This window comes from Staurois parvus, unplaced genomic scaffold, assembly GCF_062004578.1.
Source record: "Staurois parvus isolate SC_StPar_1 unplaced genomic scaffold, SC_StPar_1.0 ptg000475l, whole genome shotgun sequence".
In the NCBI taxonomy this organism is placed as follows: domain Eukaryota; kingdom Metazoa; phylum Chordata; class Amphibia; order Anura; family Ranidae; genus Staurois; species Staurois parvus.
Window position 1 is genome coordinate 6717360 of NW_028318271.1, and position 17828 is coordinate 6735187.

Below are 17828 nucleotides of genomic sequence, written 5' to 3' on the forward strand. Positions count from 1 at the left end.
CAAAAACAGAGGGTGCACCAGCCTTGCATATTATCTTTATAAAACCTTTTATTGAAGAAACAAAACAGTTGTGTACTCACAAACAGCATATAGTATTGAGCTCACCAATGTCAACAGTGTCCAGCATCTCCTGGTCCACTGCTTCAGCCCTAGTATGGGGAAGATACTTCAAATGGCTGACACATTTCGAGGGTAGGTCCCCTCTTCCTTAGGGCTCTGAGAAAGTGTCTTCCCCATGCTGTGATTGGAGCAGTGGATCAGGAGATGCCAGACACTAATGGCATTGATGAGCTTGATACCATATACTGTTTGTGAGTACACAACTGTTCCTTCGTTTTATAAAGGTAATGCGCAAGACTGGTGCACCTCTGTTTTTGTTCTTCTAGTGTTCCCTTTGGACTCCCCAAGTCCATAGGGGCTGCAAGGTCTTGCTTAGCATCAAGATGTTAAAGATAAAAGGTTCACCATTGCCTGATAACCCACTTTGAGCGCAGGGGGTTGTTTTATTTGCCCTGTCCTCACAATAGAATATAGCAGGGAGCAGCACCCTATTATTATTGGTGCTGCTGTCTACAGCATTTAGAATACACCCACCAATGGGGAAATATGAAGTCATGCAGCTGGACCAGAGATACCTGGGGAAAATGTGTTAGGGTGCTCCACAGGGGACCAGACGTAGTGGGGAAACCTTGGAGTTGGCTGTAAACCCATCACTATAGGATTTGTCTTGGCAGATGTTGATTGTCTAGGAATAAGGTGGGTCATATAAAAGTTCGTGAAATGGTGCTAGGAAGTCTTGGACAGGTAATAATTGTTACATGGCTGAATGTGCCTTGACTACTAATCAGCAGCTGCAACAACAACCAGTCATTAGCAGGGTATAACGTGGTATTTGTAGTCCACCTTATTCACATTGGGCTACTCTTGCACTATGCCAGTGAACCAAAATGTGTTTCTATTCTAATCCTTCAGGTCTGCATTTAAAGAGCCCATCTCCAACTGTGAAGCCAAAACAAATGGACGCATCAGCACCACTCAGCTGGACTATGAAACGCTTCCTGGAGCCTGCAAGCCGAGTATGTAAAGAGGGCAATATTCTACAGTATTAAAGGGACAATATACAGTTTAACATATACGTAAATGCAGAAGAGTTTGTGTTACTGTACCGGCATGCATGTTTTATGGATGTTTCCTATTCTTTGTATGTCTATCATATAAATGTACCACACTATGTCTTAGCATCCAGTCTCAGCCTTGGATTGGCTGCTTTTCATGTGTGTGTGTGTGTGTGCGTGTGTAAGCAACAGTACGGATCACCACTCTGCAGCCTGAAAGTGTTCACCTACACCTGATGAAGTGGCTGTTGTCAGCACCACGAAACACGTTGATGATCGTATGTAGTTCATTAAAGACCAGTCCTTGATGTAAAAGATTTTCTCAGGCATTCACTTCCACATGGATTCCTTTGTTGTAATTTTGGGGTTTGTTTCCTCACATACAATATATAACCCATTGTGATCTGCCATTTTGGCACAGGAATATCTGAGTAATCACCCTGGCAAGCATCAAAAGGATTCTATATCGGCTCGGGGACAGAAATATTCCCCCTATGCCTTACTTATCCTGTTGCTTGATTCTTTAGTTTTGGCTGTCCTGCAACCCTACCGATTATTGGTCCTATAACACTTTTTTTATTTACATATAATGTAATGTAATGCAGATGACTGAAACCCTAATACTACACTCAAGGACCTCTCCTGAGACTTTATATCTCCTTTTTTTCTTGTCTACTCTCCACTGTTTTTAGTTTTTTTCCCATGTACTAGAAAGCATTTTGGCATATCAAGCAATGTTGTACAATGCATGTGCTAGGTGTCAATGGACTACTTATTTATTTACTACAGGTACTTATACAGCGCCCAGGGGCGGACTGACAACTCATGGGGGCCCCCCGGGCAAAAGGGGATCATGGGGCCCCTGTGCCCTTGCTCAAACTCAAAAAAGCCTATGAAAAAGGTACCAGGGGCATCTCATGGGGCCCCCTACTGACCCCGGGCCCTCGAGCAGTGCCGGAGTTTCCAAATGGTCAGTCCGCCCTTGATAGCGCCATCAATTTGTGTAGCGCTTTACATATACATATGTATTGTACATTCACATCAGTCCCTAACCCACATACACATACAATCTAAAGTCCCTAACTCACATTCATACATACACATACTAGGGCCAATTTAGGCAGGATCCAATTAACCTCCCAGCATGTCTTTGGAGTGTGGGAGGTAACTGGAGTACCTGGAGGAAACACTAGCAGGCACAGGTAGAACATACAAACTCCAGGCAGGTGGTGCCGTGCTTGGGAGTCAAACCAACGACCCTAATACTGCCAGGCAGACGTCCTAACGATTTAGCCACTGATCAGAACCTTTAAAAACCCTGCAATACCACTAACGTATATGTTTTTCTTGTCGGCAGGGCTCGGTGAGTTCCGAAGCAGAGTTATCACAGTACTTCTCCCAGGATACCCCCAGCCAGTCTTCCCTCTCTGACATCGCGGTGACCGGCTCCAGTGACGAGGAGCAGCTGCGTCTGAGAAGCGCCAGTAGCTCTGTGGAGGAAAACACTGTTCCTTTCAGTGCTGCCAGTAAGACCGACTTCCCATTCACTTCTAAACAGGCTCTGTCTGTGTGCCGGCAAGATGTAGAATGATGAGAATTGTGACTTTGCACCTGACATCCGTTCATCTGTGTGGCCTCTAATTCATTCCTGTGTAACAATCCCTAGGGATCTTCATTGTGTTATTTGTGTGCAGCCTCTGAACCCCATCACTGCACGTCTGTGAACAGCCCACTGCGGTGGGTAACTTCTTTTAAAGGCTAGCTTCAGCCAGATAGTTTAAGGGCCGATTCACACTATAGAAACGCAGTCCAGATATGTTCCGGATGCGTTTCTGCATGCGGGATTTTGACATGTTCCAGTGCATATTTATGCATTCCAGTTAATTTTCCCCCTCTTTTTCTTCAATTTAAATAGGGACATGTGCGTTTTTGGTGCATTTGGGTGCATTCTGGTGTGTTTTTGATGCGTTTTACCATGTTCTAGTGCAGTTCTGTGCAGAAAAATTGCAGCATGTTCTACTTTTTTTCTGCAATCAGAACACGCTGGAACTGCAAGCACTGACATTGTCAACCATATAACCTACTTTCTGTGAGTTTTGGATGCAGGAAAAAAGCAACTGAAATGCGTGTAGTGTGAACCGGCCTTTATACACTGTTCAGCCATATAGAAAGAGATTTCTTTACGTGTCAAAAATGTATACCTCCCCTGTTCTCTGTCACTCCCTTACATTTCTTGCTGGACCATGTCATGTGTGGCATTATAGCAAGGAGAGAGTGACAACACTGTCCAAAGCCTGCAATTCAGCAGAGGTCACATCTGTTTTCTAATGCTTTACACCATTTGGGGGTTATTTACTAAAACTGATAAATCTGGTGCATCTTTGCATAGAAACCAATCATCTTCCAGGTTTTATTGCCAAAGCTTAATTAAAGAAGCTGAAGTTAGAAGCTGATTGGCTGCCATGCACAACTGCACCAGATTCTGAGTGCTCCAGTTTTAGTAACTCTACCCCTTTGTGTCAACCATCCTGAGTGCTCACCTTTCTGTTCACTGCCCATTCACCAGCAGAAGCAAACGACGGCCACTGGCCCGGTGGATCGTGGCTAGGGAGTGACGTGTACAAATCTCAACCTATGTATCGGGTTATAGGGCTATGCTGAAAGGAAACTGATTGGGGGTCCACCCATGCGAACCTTCATATTTCATACACAAGGAAATTATTTTTCAGTTTCACCAATCATGCAGGATAGGAAGAGACATAAAGACCAAAATGTAATATATTACAGCTTGCCAGTCCTTAGATGTGATGGCTACATGAGTTTTCTTTTTTAGGCGAAGTACATTTTCTGCAAGGTCCCTGTTAGAAATGCAGTATCCTTGTAACTTCCCATGCCCTGAACTGCAGTATCAAACGTTCTTATCAGCTTTTCCAACTATTTTCTGTAAATGACAAAAGTACCCATCTGCTTAAGCACACTGAATGCGACTTGGAAATCATGTGACTTCAGTTGAAATCGCACAAGTTCAAAGTCGCATGTCAATGCGACTTTGCAGACATCTGTGCGGCTTTATGCACAGATGTCTATGCAAGTAGCATCTGAAATCGGCAAAAGTAATGCAGGAACTACTTTTCAAATCGGTGCGTCTCCGTTGAAGAACGGTTTCATTACCGATCAATGGATGAGACTTGTCATGCGATTTGAACAGTCAAATCACATCTGTGTGAATGGGGGCTAATAGGTATAAGCAGACGGTGTTTGCAGTAAAACTAAAGCCTGGTACACAATATCTGCCGGTTCAACAGAAACCGGCCAACATTCGGCCCATGTGTACAGCAGGTTGTCCAACAGAAGCCAACCGAACATCTGGCTTCTGGAAAAGGGGCATGCTGGAAAAACATCTGCTGATCGGCATCCAATCAGCCAATGGCAGGTCTCCCTGTCAGAACACAATAGCTCAGCGGGTAGATCGTTGTACTTTCATCACATAATTAGTACAGAGACCTCCTCATGGGAAAAAAAAACTCATAGTTTGTACCAGGCATAAGGAGAGTTGCTCCTCCATAGATACAGTGGAGCAAGTGAGCATGGTCACCCAGGGACAAAAAGTGTATTACTTGGAAAATCCCTCGGTGAAAATAAAGAAACGAGAAAGCCTGAAAAAATAAAACAAATGCAGCCACTACAGCCAAGGACTGGCAAACTGCAATGTATTACATTTTACCGTTTCAGGGAGGTACTGCCACTTTGATCAGAGTCTCTTCAAAGCCTACCCTTAAAGTAGAACTTTGCTCTCTCTTGATCAATATTAACTACTGTAAATTCTGGTGCTGCTAGCAATAGTAATTAGATAGGAAAGTATATTTTATTTTACAGTTTTTTACATTTCTTTAGTAACTTCCTGGTTTCTGCACCTAGGCAAATCCCATACATCCCAGGAGTCTTCAGGAGGGGAGGAGGGGTTCTCTCAGCTAAGCACACCCTCCTGTTTGCATGCCTGAGCGAAGGGCAGAAGGATTCCAGCTAGTAAATGCTACATGAATCACCTACCTTTACTCAAGATGGCCATGGCCAGAAATGCTAAGCAAAACAAAGCATAGAGAAATGGATGGATGGGTGAATTTGCTTTGACTATTAAAAATGAATTAAATAGCACCTTTGGTTTGTTGTGTTCCAATGCAGTGTAGTATCGCTTTAAGCACTGCCCCATGGGAGGAGGTCACAAGCTCCTCCATAGCCATAAGCATTGGGTTTTTCGTAATAACCCCTATGGAGCAGTGCGAGATAAGGTAAAGTCATATATCAGTAGTGTGGGAATGAATCAGGGGCGGATTGACAAACTCATGGGGCCCCCGGGCAATAGGGGATCAAGGGGCCCCTGTGTCCTTGCCCAAACTCAAAAAAGCCTATGAAAAAGGTACCAGGGGCATCTCATGGGGCCCCCTACTGACCCCGGGCCCTCGGGCAGTGCCCGAGTTTCCAAATGGTCAGTCCGCCCCTGGAATGAATATAACTTATCATATGACTTTATATTTATGTGACTAGTTGTTTTTTTGCTGTTTTGTTTTTGTATTTTGCACTTACAAAGGAGTTAAAACAAATACTTTTTATTACTTTTGTGTCCTCTGTTGGGAGATTCCTCTTGCTTCCTATCTCAGTGACTGTCTCAGCACAAGAGTCATAGACACCAGCCTAACCCTTCTCCACTCTTTGAAAACTTTAAAAAGAAGCAATTTTGGCCCAAAATTGTCTTACCTTTTATTGTTGCTTTTCCTCTTCACATCATGACTTTGGCCCTGTCTCAGTAAATCCAATGTTCCTGTGCAGTCTATAGCAAGGAATCAGGTTATCGCTGTAGTTGTTATACATTAGGTGACTATTGTCCTTCAGTGACTATTCACTCTCTTTTTCAGCAGTATATAAGCCGGGCCCATAAAACCTTTTATATGTTCCTTTTTATATGTCACCTGCCTTCCGGGAGTGACAAAAGTAAGTGCTCACTGTACCTTTCACTAGAGTCAAATCTGCTGTTTAAGAGGCTGGAAAATAGATTTTTCTGGGAACCAAGTGTGAGAGCGATAATGTTTTGGACCCAGAAATTACAGACCTCGCCGTCTTCCAGCTTGTCTGCCATGTTTGTAGTATGCAGTAAACTGGAGGGGGTCGTCTCATAAATTAGGGGTAATGCTTTCTTTTGTGCAACAGGCTTAAGCTGTTCCATGAATTAAGGCCAATGGTTGGACATTTTCTTGGAAGAAAAAAAACTCCACCACGGGAATGTCTGTAGTCTGAGCTGCCAGCCAGAGTCAGTTCATTTTCCTAGATGAGAAAGTGACTCTATGCATGTAGTGAGAGCCACAGCAAAGAAATGAAATGGCATGCAGCTCATCGACTTATGTTTTACAGGAAAGAAAGTGGGAGAGCCATTCCATGTGCATAATAAACAGATTCCCTAGCATTAGGCCCCGGCAGTCATATTTAATTTAACTACTTGTGCTCTGGAAGGTTTTATCACCAGGGCATTTTTTTTTTGCTATTCGGCACTGCGTTACTTTTGATTAGCAATTGTGCGGTCATGCAAAACTGTATCTACATAAAATTTTATATCCTTTTTTTCACACAAATAGAGCTTCCTTTTGGTGGTATTGATCACCACTGGGTTTTTTTTATATTAAGTGTTTCATAGAAATGAAAAAAGACCAAACATTTGTGAAAAAAAACCAATATTTTCTATTTTCAGTTATAAAACATATCAGATGAAAAAAATCTAATTTCTTCATAAATGTAAGCCAAAATGTATGCTACATGTCTTTTGGTTAAAAAAAATCCTAAGAAGTGTATATTATTTGGTTCATGAGAACGTTACAGCTTCTACAAAAGATGGTGCATATATACTGAATTTTTTTTTTAATACTAATAATGATCAACGACTTGTAGTGGGATTGTGATAGTGCGGTAGGCAATCTGACACTGACGCTGGGTGGGAACTGACTAAAAGACACTAACATCTCCAGTGACACTAATACAGTGATCAGTGCTGATGCTATACACTGTCACTGTACAAATGACACTGACTAGGAAGGGCTTAACATGTAGGGGCAATCAGAGGGTTAACTGTGTGCCTAACAATGTGTTGCTTTTGCTAAGCAATGTGACTGTTTTATCTACCTGCAGGGATTTAAAATGGCCACATCGATGATGTCTGTACAGAGCCTTGTGCTGTTTGTCAACACAAGGCTCTGTACTGTCATTCGCTAAGCCGATCAGCAGGTTCCGGCCATAAATCATTGGCCGGGACTTGCTGACCAACTTGCGCTGTAGCGTACGACAGCCCAGGTGAGGCGGTGGGTGCGCGGTGAGCCCCTACCCGGAAATGCTGGATCACGTGATCTGGTGCAGCGGAGCCGGACCGGCCGCAGTAAAACCACAATGGGTAGGGCAAAAGTGGTTATAGTACATGTAAAACACTTTTTCCAATTTTGGGCAGAGTATTAAGGGATCAGAACCCTTGTGAGGGTTTTTTTGCCATGTTAGGGAGATTATTTTTCTACGGAGCACCATGTGTCGTGTGTATTCGATCCCCTGTGAGCAAAAAAGTTATTGGACCAACCTCCTAAAATAAAGGGCCTGAATCCCTGATAATAATTGCTAAAAAAAATCTACAGAATCTGCCTCTGGTCAACAGTAGAGTCTGCATTTAAGCAAATATTTTAAGGTTTACAATGTTTTAGGTTATTCTCATGATTATTTTTGTTTCCTTTTTATTCTCCTTCAATGTAAAGAAAATGGGGCTACAAAAGGACAGACTTCTTGTTTCTCTCAGAGAAATGGCGGTGTTCATACTTCTGAAAAACATGTAGCCTTTCGGCAATCCAGTATTGAGGATAGTCCACAGTCCATAAGAAGCCCTCTTCAGCGGCAGAGAAGGATCGTCTGCTACGATGACGACGATGCCAGCGAAGAGGATGATTTTGTCAAAAAAGAGGAGAGACATTTCTGCGATACTAAAAAGAACGGTGATGAGGATTCTGGCATTGTTATGACAACTCCTTCCCTAGAGATTGATGAAGAAGTTCCACCTGATGACCTGCCAAGAAGTATTCTTGGGGAAACTGGGACCTCTTTGTGCAGTAGCTCTGTGGAATCTGAAGACAGCTCAGTGGAACATATTGTGGACTCACCATTTATTGCCATTAAATCTTTTGAATATACTACTAGGACTGAGAATCATCCAAGTACTTTGGGGATAAAAGATCCTCAGGAAGGACAGTCTGAAAGCAAGAGGTCTCCCAAGCTAGAACACAAAGCTGTAACTCGAGTCAAGAGCATGTTAAGTACTGAAAATCCCAATGCCTCTAAGCATAAAAATGAGGACAACAGGTCCTCTGCAAAGGCCTCAAAAACAACTCAAGTCCTGAAGAAATCAGAAGGAGTGGAAATGTTGGGACGATGCAGCACTGAGACTGTTGAGCTGCTCTGCAGTGAATATGAGTCAGTTGGGTTAGATTTGGAAATCAAACAATCTCCTGTTAAAGTTATAATTACTGGTATAAGACCACAAGGAGAAACAGGCAAGGTAAGGCCAAGTGTTTTCACCTCCTTTTCCATTTGTTGATCTTTGGCAGTGGTATGAAACTTTCTAAACAAGGGGCTAGTTTACTGTCCTTCAGACTTTAAGGGGGTCAGATTGTGGCCATTGGATCAATGGGAGGAATAGGGCCCTATTTTTGGTGTCAGTGGCAGAAATAGTGCCCCATAGGTGTCTGTGGGAGGAATATTGCCCATGATTGGTATCATCAGTGAGAGGAATAGCATCCCATCATTGGTGTCAGTGGGAGGAATAGTGCCCCATCATTGGTGTCAGTAGGAGGAATAGTGCCCCATCATTGGTGTCAGTGGGAGGAATAGTGCCCCATCATTGGTGTCAGTGGGAGGAATAGTGCCCCATCATTGGTGTCAGTGGGAGGAATAGTGCCCCATCAGTGGTGTCAGTGGGAGGAATAGTGACCCATCAGTGGTAGGTGTCAGTGATAGGAATAGTGACCCAACGTTGGTATCAGTGAGAGGAATAGTGATCCATCTTTGGTAGCAATGGGAAGAATAGTGCCCTATCTTTGGTATCTGTGGGAGGAGTGGTGCCCCATTGTTGGTGTCAGCGGGAGAAATAATGCCCCATTGTTGGTGTCAGGTTGAGGAATAGTGCCCCATCGTTGATGTCAATGGGAGAATTCGTGCCCCATTGTTTATGTCAGTAATGGGACTTATGCTCCATTGTTGGTGTCATTTGGAGAATTGTGTCTTGTATTAGTGGTAGGAAAAATGCCCCAAGGGCCGGATAAAGGCAAGCATCTAGACAAGGATCACTTCAGTCCTTCAGACTTTAAGGGGGCCAGATTGTGGCCATTGGGTCAATGGGAGAAATAGGGCCTATTGTTGGTGTCAGTGACAGAAATAGTGCCCCATTATTAGTGTCAGTGGGAGGAAATTTCCCATCATTGATATCATCAGTGAGAGGAATAGTGTCCCATCATTGGTGTCTGTGGGAGGAATAGTGCCCCATGATTGGTGTCAGTGGGAGGAATAGTGCCCCATCATTGGTGTCAGCAGTCGGCAGGAGGAATAGTGCCCCAGCACTGTTAGTGGGAGGAACAGTGACCAATCATTGGTGTCAGTGGGAGGAATAGTGACCCATCATTGATATCAGTGGGAGGAATAAATAGTGCCCTATCATTAATATCAGTGGGAGGAATAGTGCCCCATTGTTGGTGTCAGCGGGAGAAATAGTACATCATTGTTGGTGTCATTTTGAGAAATAGTATCTTGTATTAGTGGGAAGAAAGGATGTAGGTGGCCTCCACAGAGCTCTGACCTCAACCCCAGTGAACATTTCTAGGATGAATTGAAACACTGACAAATCAGGTCTTCTCATCCAACATTAGTACCTGACCTCACAAACTGTCTTTTGGCTGAACGTGAACATATTCCTACAGACACTCCAAAATCTAGTGGAAAACCTTGGAGACTGTTGAACCTGCAAAGGGTTTGGGTTGGGGGGCTGCAACGTCATATTAATACCCATGGTTTTGTCCAGGAAGCTCATATGGGTGTCCACAACTTTGGCCATATAGTGGGGCTGCCTTATCTGCTTGTTTGAAATGCCTGTTTTTCTGAATAACACAGAAAAGTGATTTTGGTTTAATGCTCTTTTTGTTCCTGATGGACAATGCTCTGTTAACCTTTCCATAAATGGGCTGTCCTGTAATTGATTTCCACTCTGTAGTCATTTAAGGACACGCTTACAAACATTTATAAGGTAGATGAGTGTTAAAATATGAAAACAGGTGTGTAGAATTATGCAAATAACTACTTTCAGACAAATGTCCAAATGATAACTCAAAATGCTAGCATCCCTTTAATTTGTATAAAAAAGAAAGGGTCATTTTCATTACAATTTCATCCCTGTCAATGTTCTTCTTTCATCGCGACCAGGAATCTATGGGAAAGTTAGCTCCTGGAGATGAGATCCTCTCAATAAATGGCATCCAAGTGAGAGACATGTCTTACCAGGAAACCTGCGATTACGTCCAGTCTTTACCCTCAGCTGTAACCTTGGAGGTCCGAAAACCTGTGTCAGGTAAAACACATATCAGGCTATCAATTGTATGCATAAATAATGCTTTTGTTGTTTTTTTTTTTATTCAAAGAAATATTGTATATACTTTAGTAAATGTGTCTTAATTCATTTGTATAATTTGATAATGGTAATGATTTGGTAATTAAAGAATTACAGCTTGTTTTCGTATACATCTGTAGTACAAAATTGGTCCAACAGGATGGAAGTGTGAGAGTATAATCATAGGAAAGGAGGAGAAAATTCATAGAAGTACAAAAAAAGGCTTTTGGGATGGAATTTAAAAGTTACCAAAGAGGAGGGTGGGCATGGATTGAAGTGAAAGAGAATGACCAGAAAACAGATTGGGCATGGGTGGATATTCTGTCTCTCCAATCTAAGCATTGAAAGTGTGATCTCTGTAACTTACAGTTGTGATGAGATAGCGATAACTCCAATCTTAGTTGAATAACACAGGCAGTGACTCGATCAGATGACACCTTGTAGATCTTGTGAAATTTATTCCATAAACTGAGAGAATCTTACAATGAACATCAGATAGGTCAAAAGATCATAATGTGATCTACTCCATGAGACATGAGGCTTGAAGCTGAGGTGCATTACTGGGAACATGAACAAAGGGGTGGAGCTATCTATACAGCATGAACTAAACCAAAGGAAGGGAAGGAGCAGAGACAAAATACAAATAACACTTAAAGGCATATGACAGTCATGTGAACCATGACAGTGGATGTTGAGATGGATAATAATAAATGAGTGGACATGGGTGGGAAGGATTATGGGCATGGCTGGAAGTTTAAGAGAATGACATATAAGTAGATTGGGCATGGGTGGAAGTGTAGGTGAAAGAGCAGAGTGGGCATGAATGGAAGCAGAGATCAGAGACCAGATAGTAGAGTGGACATGGGTGGAAGTGTAAGGGAATGATGAGAGCACAGTGGACATTAGTGGAAATTCAGAATTACCAGAGCACAGAGTGAAAATGGGTACATATAGAAGAGAATGCCCAGAGAGGAGCATGGGCATAGCTGAAAGTTTAGGAAAATGTTATATGAGCAGATTGAGCATGGATGGAAGTGTAGAAAGACCAGAGTGGGAATGGGTGGAATTGTAGGAGAGTGACCAGAGAGGAAAGTGTGCATGCATGGGAGTGGAGAAGAATAATCATAGAGGGACAGAAGAAGGCATGGGTGAAAGTGGAAGTAAATGACCAGAGGACACAGTGGGCATGGCTGGGAGTAGAAGAAAATGAAATTGAGCATCAAACAGTTGTGAACACTGGTACATTGAGCAATACTTAGATAGATAGATAGATAGATAGATAGATAGATAGATAGGGCAATGACCTGAATTAATATGTAGCTCTGACTTGTCATCAACAAGGAAATTTATGACAGTCTTGAGTTATGTACTGTTGCTCCTTTCTGTGTTTATAAAAGGACACTCAGTATAGTTTCTGGCTCCTGTGTCCTCTGACAGCTAGGAACCAACTGGTTCCTGGTGCTTCTCGATCCTTGACATGGTAAACACATGGCTTTGTCTGTAAACAGAGGAAAATAATGTGGACTTGAATGGATCAAGCCCAACATACAAAAATACCGGACTTTATTGGCTCAGCATTGGAGACGACACATATTCAGAAAACATAATACATTTTATTATAAACATTAAAAAACGTTGAAATAGAAAAAGAAAAAGGTACAAAGGATCAACCAACAGGGCCAATTTTAGGCTCCCTGCTATTAATACCAAAAGTGGTCAATATGAATTTAAACCGTATATGTCTGGTAAAACGGTGAGCACAAATATAATACCGTATTTTTCGCTCCGTAAGACGCACTTTTTTCCGCCCCAAAAAAGGGGGAAAATGTCAGTGCGTCTTATGGAGCGAATATGGAGCGGCCGGTCCGGTATTTCCACCACCGCCGTGTCAGAATACCGGGCCAGCCGCTCAGCTCTGCAGCGGGACCTTATGGAGATGACTGCTGACCTTTGGGGAGGTGGGGAGCGGGTACCTGAATCTGACAGGTACCCGCTCTTACTTCCACGAAGTTGTTCTTTGACCTTACCTGTTCCTCTATCCAGCGGCGCGCTGTCTTCCCGGCTTCTGTAGTGTGGGCTTGACAGCCGGGTGCCAAGTGCGCATGCGCAAGAAGCGGTGCTTTTTGTGAATGGTAAGGCGGTACCTGGGACACATGACAGATCCCAGAAGCTGCCAGACCAATCACAAAGCGCAAGTGCTTCTCGCTCATGCGTACTGGGCACCCGGCTGTCATGCCGAGCGCCGACACTACAGAAGCCGGGAAGACAGCGCGCGGCTGGATAGAGGAACAGGTAAGATCAAAGAACAACTCCGTGGAAGTAAGAGCGGGTACCTGTCAAATTCAGGTACCCACTCCCCCCCCCCCCCCTCCCCAAAGGTCAGCAGTCATCTCCTGTACTGTCTGCAGTCTCTGGTCATCCCTGTGCTGTCCGCAGTCTCTGGTCATCCCTGTGCTGTCCGCAGTCTCTGGTCATCCCTGTGCTGTCCGCAGTCTCTGGTCATCCCTGTGCTGTCCGCAGTCTCTGGTCATCCCTGTGGAGTTGTGGTACACTATTCCACTATAAAGAGATACTTGTACAAATATGGTCTTCATGGAAGAGTCATCAGAAGAAAACCTCTTCTACGTCCTCACCACAAAAATCATCGTTTGAACTTTGCAAATGAACATATAGACAAGCCTGATGCATTTTGGAAACAAGTTCTGTGGACCGATGAGGTTAAAATTTTACTTTTTGGCCAGAATGAGCAAAGGTACGTTTGGAGAAGAAAGGGCACAGAATTTAATGAAAAGAAACTCTGTCCAACGGTTAAGCATGGGGTTGAATCAATCATGCTTTGGGGTTGTGTTGCAGCCAGTGGCACAGGGAACATCTCACGAGTAGAAGGAAAAATGGATTCAATAAAATTTCAGCAAATGTTGGATGGTAACTTGATGCCATCTGTGAAAAAGCTGAAGTTAAAGAGAGGATGGCTTCTACAAATGGATAATGATCCTAAACACACCTCGAAATCCACGGGGGATTACATCAAGAGGCGTAAACTGAAGGTTTTGCCATGGCCTTCACAATCTCCTGACCTCAACATAATTGAAAATCTATGGATAGACCTTAAAAGAGCAGTGCGTGACAGACAGCCCAGAAATCTCAAAAAACTGGAAGACTTTTGTAAGGAAGAATGAGCAAAGATACCTCAAACAAGAATTGAAAGACTCTTGGCTGGCTACAAAAAGCGTTTACAAGCTGTGATACTTGCCAAAGGGGGCAGTACAAGATATTAACTCTGCAGGGTGCCCAAACTTTTGCAGACGCCATTTTTTTGTTTTCTGTTATTTTGAAAGTGTAAATGATGGAAATAAAATCTAACTTTTGTTGACATATTATAAGAATGTCTAATCTGTAATTTGATGCCTTTTGGAGACTTTTCCATCTTTCCTTGGCTCCTTTATACACATTAATACAAATTTTTAGCTGGGGTGCCCAAACTTTCGATCCCCACTGTAGCTACAGATCATACATTTTCAATAGGATCATAGATATGGATATTTTCACATCAATGTGGTGAATCATGGGGCATTCAAAAGGGTCATGGGGCGGACACAGGGGCAATAGGGTAAAAGCCCCACCACGCAGAACTTGCGGTGGGCAAAATAAGGACACAGAAATATGAAATAGCATATTACAGCTACGAGTTATGTGTAAAGGCAGCCTGTTAGATTATCTAATATATACCAAATAGGCATACTCACTGAAATTGCAGAGCAAATAGATGAGTTGCAGAAAAAACAGAAGCCAACCAAGTGGCTGAAGACTAGCAATATTCAAATTTTACTCTGTGGAAAAAGTCCAAATAAGATAAAACAATATACACATATAACTACAACTAGGAATTTCCCTAAGGAGTTCCAGTGTGGCTGCCTACCAACAATATATGACACAGAACTTAAAAGATACTTACATAGATTGTAAGCTCCAAGGATCAGGGCCCTCATAACCCTCTTGTATTGAACAGTATTGTCTCCCGTTATATTGTAAAATGTGGAGCAAACTGTTGGCGCTATATAAATACCGTATAATAATAATAAACACTGTATCCAAACGCAAAAGCCTTTACTGGGTCCTGAAGAAGCCACAGTGTTGGAGAAACGCGTTGACCTCTGACCTTCATAACCAGAAATCTACAATTATTATGTTGGGGCTCACCATTGTACCAGACATATACTGTAAATATTCATATTGAGCACTTCCGGTATTCATAGCAGGAAGCCTAATTTTGGCCCTGTTGGTTGATCATTTGGGGGCATCCTTTTTTTTTTCTGTTTTAACCTATTTTAATGTTTATAATAAAATGCATTATGTTTTATGAATATCTGTTGTCTCCCATGCTGAGCCAGTAAAGTCCGGTATTTTTGTATGTTGGACTTGATCTATTCAGTTCACATTATTTTTCTAGTAATTTTCGGATGTGGCCAAACTAATTTCTTTGTTTGTAAACAGCTGGCGGTGACATTGACAGCTGTTGGTGTATTTATTTTTCTCTTGTTAAAGATGCAAATTAGTCCTAGAGTTATTGTCTTGTTAACCAGTATTTACAGACCTTGCTAATTTTGGTCTGATGACCACTAGTGATGAAAAGGTTAAAACATCTGATTTAAGTGGGGGTCTTTTATATTTGCCTACTGGGGATGAGCAAAACTGAGAGTTCTCATTTCCCAGCAATTTTGGTAAAATTTCACCAATTTGGTAAAATGATGCTTTGTAGTCAATGGAGAAAGCAAATTAAAGGGCATCTGCCACAAAAGAACTGTGCAATTGCTGTCCTGTTTTTAAGAATGCAAATTCCCTGGCTGTCTTGTTCATACTTTGTTTTCCATGCTCTAAGTGCATGGCTCAGAAGTATAGAGATAAGGAACTTTGGCACTTTTTTGACAATTTACAACATGCTTGTTGCCTCAAAAGTACTAAAGTCCAATAGAGCCAGGCAGTTTGCATTTCAAATAGAGGCCAGCAATGGCAGATCTCATACTTCTCTCATGGGTCACATTAGGGTGTTTTTCGTGTTTTTTAGGAATATAATAAACGTTAAAATGTTTGTCAGTGCAGAAATGAAAAAGAAATGCAGTACATCTCTGCAATACATGCATATTTCTCTGTTTTTGCTTTTGTTTTTTCATTAAAAACCCTGCAAATGCAGGATGATCTGCTAATCTGCCGGAAATGTACTCAATTCTTAAGCCCTGATGTGCACTGACAACACACAGAAGTTCTGTGGCCTTTGCAGCATCACCCCTACCTAGATGTCTTGATATAATACTCAAATGTACCCTATCCTGTCCCTATCCTGTTCTCCACAGCATACAGACTAATCATACCGTCCAAGATAAATCCTAGGGGGGATAATTAGATTCCCTAAAGTGGCTCTAAATGTACAAGTTTTTTTTTTCTTTTTTTTTCACCTTAATGCATTCTATGTATTAAGGTTAAAACCTGTAAGCAGTTCCCCCTCCTCCCCGCACCTCTTGTACTTACCTGTTATATATACTCCCATTACCCAAGCTTTATCTCGATCCAGCGATGTGCCCAAGAACACCAGCTCTCTCCTTATTGGAAAGATAGGCAGCAGTGGAAACCATTGGCTTCTGTTGCTGTCAATCACAGTCAGTGAGGAAATAGAAGAGGGTGGGGCTGAGCTGCACTCTGTGGGTTAATGGACACAGCTGGCTCAGGAGCAAGCAGACACGAGTGCCCTTATAGAAGGTGGCACTCAGCAGGGAGGAGGAGCCTGGAGTGCTGGCGGGGGGACCCGAGAAGAGGAGGATTGGGACTGCTGTTTGCAAAACCACTGCACAGAGCAGGTAAGTATGACATTTGTTATTTTTGTTTAAAAAAGATACCTTTAGAATCAATTTAAAACAGAGGAAGGGTGCACAGGACAATTCTGAATCTGACATTGTATTTATTGCACTCATGAAACAATTATTACAAACTGAATACAAATGAGACAGCACACAACCCACCTTAATATAAAACCCAATTAAGTCGTTTCACAATCCTTCCCCTGAAGTACCAACATAAAAAGAAAATGATACAAACAGACTTAAATAAATACACCCAAAGTCCAAAGAAAGTCCAAAATTTGGAAAAATATGGAAAAATATAAGGTCCTCAATCTTGATCAATAAATATACACTGTTCCGGATTCATCACCAATTATCCGGAACAGTGTGTATTTATTGATCAAGATTGAGGACCTTATATTTTTCCATATTTTTCCAAATTTTGGACTTTCTTTGGACTTTCTTTGGACTTTGGGTGTATTTATTTAAGTCTGTTTGTATAATTTTCTAATTATTACAAACTGCTTCCAATGGTATATTTAACAGACTAAAAGGGAGCAAATAGAAGTTCATTGTTAGGGTTTACATATAATTTAAATGGCTGCTCGGGGCTATAGAAGCTGAATTCAAGTATTGTGATCCTTTTTGTAGATAAAAAGGGGTTGATTTACTAAAACTGGACAGTGGAAAATCTAGTGCAGCTCTGCATGGTAGCCAACCAGCTTCTAACTTCAGCTTGTTAAATTAAACTTTGCCAAAAAAAAAATGTGGAAGCTGATTGGTTTCTAATCAGAGCTGCACCAGATTTTGTACTCTCCATTTTTAGTAAATTAACCCCAAAATGTCTAGTTATCAGCTCTATTTATTTTGTTTTTCTTTAAAAAACAAAAATAACAGACAATGAAGAAAGTAGAATAAAAATTTGAATATAACATTTTAATAAATATCAATCACAAAAAGCAAAAAAAAAACAAACAAACTAAATTACCCTAAGTACCTACCAAAAAAAAACAAACCCTCTAAAAAATTAAGAGTCCTTTTTTAATTGTCAACAAATTTTGCTTAAACAACTGAATGAGCAAAATTTGAGATTTTTGCGGTAATTTTGCTTTGTTGTAAATTTTTCCAAAATAGCTTGGGAACTAAAAATAATTTTAGGAGGACTGACGATCAGTAGACTTACAATTAATCATTGCTGTTTGAAAG

The 17828-nt window shown here is 41.8% G+C and overlaps 1 protein-coding gene across 2 annotated transcripts in view; it reads left to right on the forward strand.

Moving 5' to 3' along the window:
* Nucleotides 1-17828, forward strand: part of PDZD2 (PDZ domain containing 2) — a 354572-nt gene that overhangs the window by 279890 nt on the left and 56854 nt on the right. For both annotated transcript variants that reach the window (XM_089689464.1, XM_089689465.1), the window contains exons 15-18: nt 973-1076; nt 2473-2641; nt 7898-8691; nt 10605-10749. In XM_089689464.1, coding sequence (XP_089545590.1) covers nt 973-1076; nt 2473-2641; nt 7898-8691; nt 10605-10749 — 1212 coding nt within the window. The remainder of the gene's footprint in view (nt 1-972; nt 1077-2472; nt 2642-7897; nt 8692-10604; nt 10750-17828) is intronic.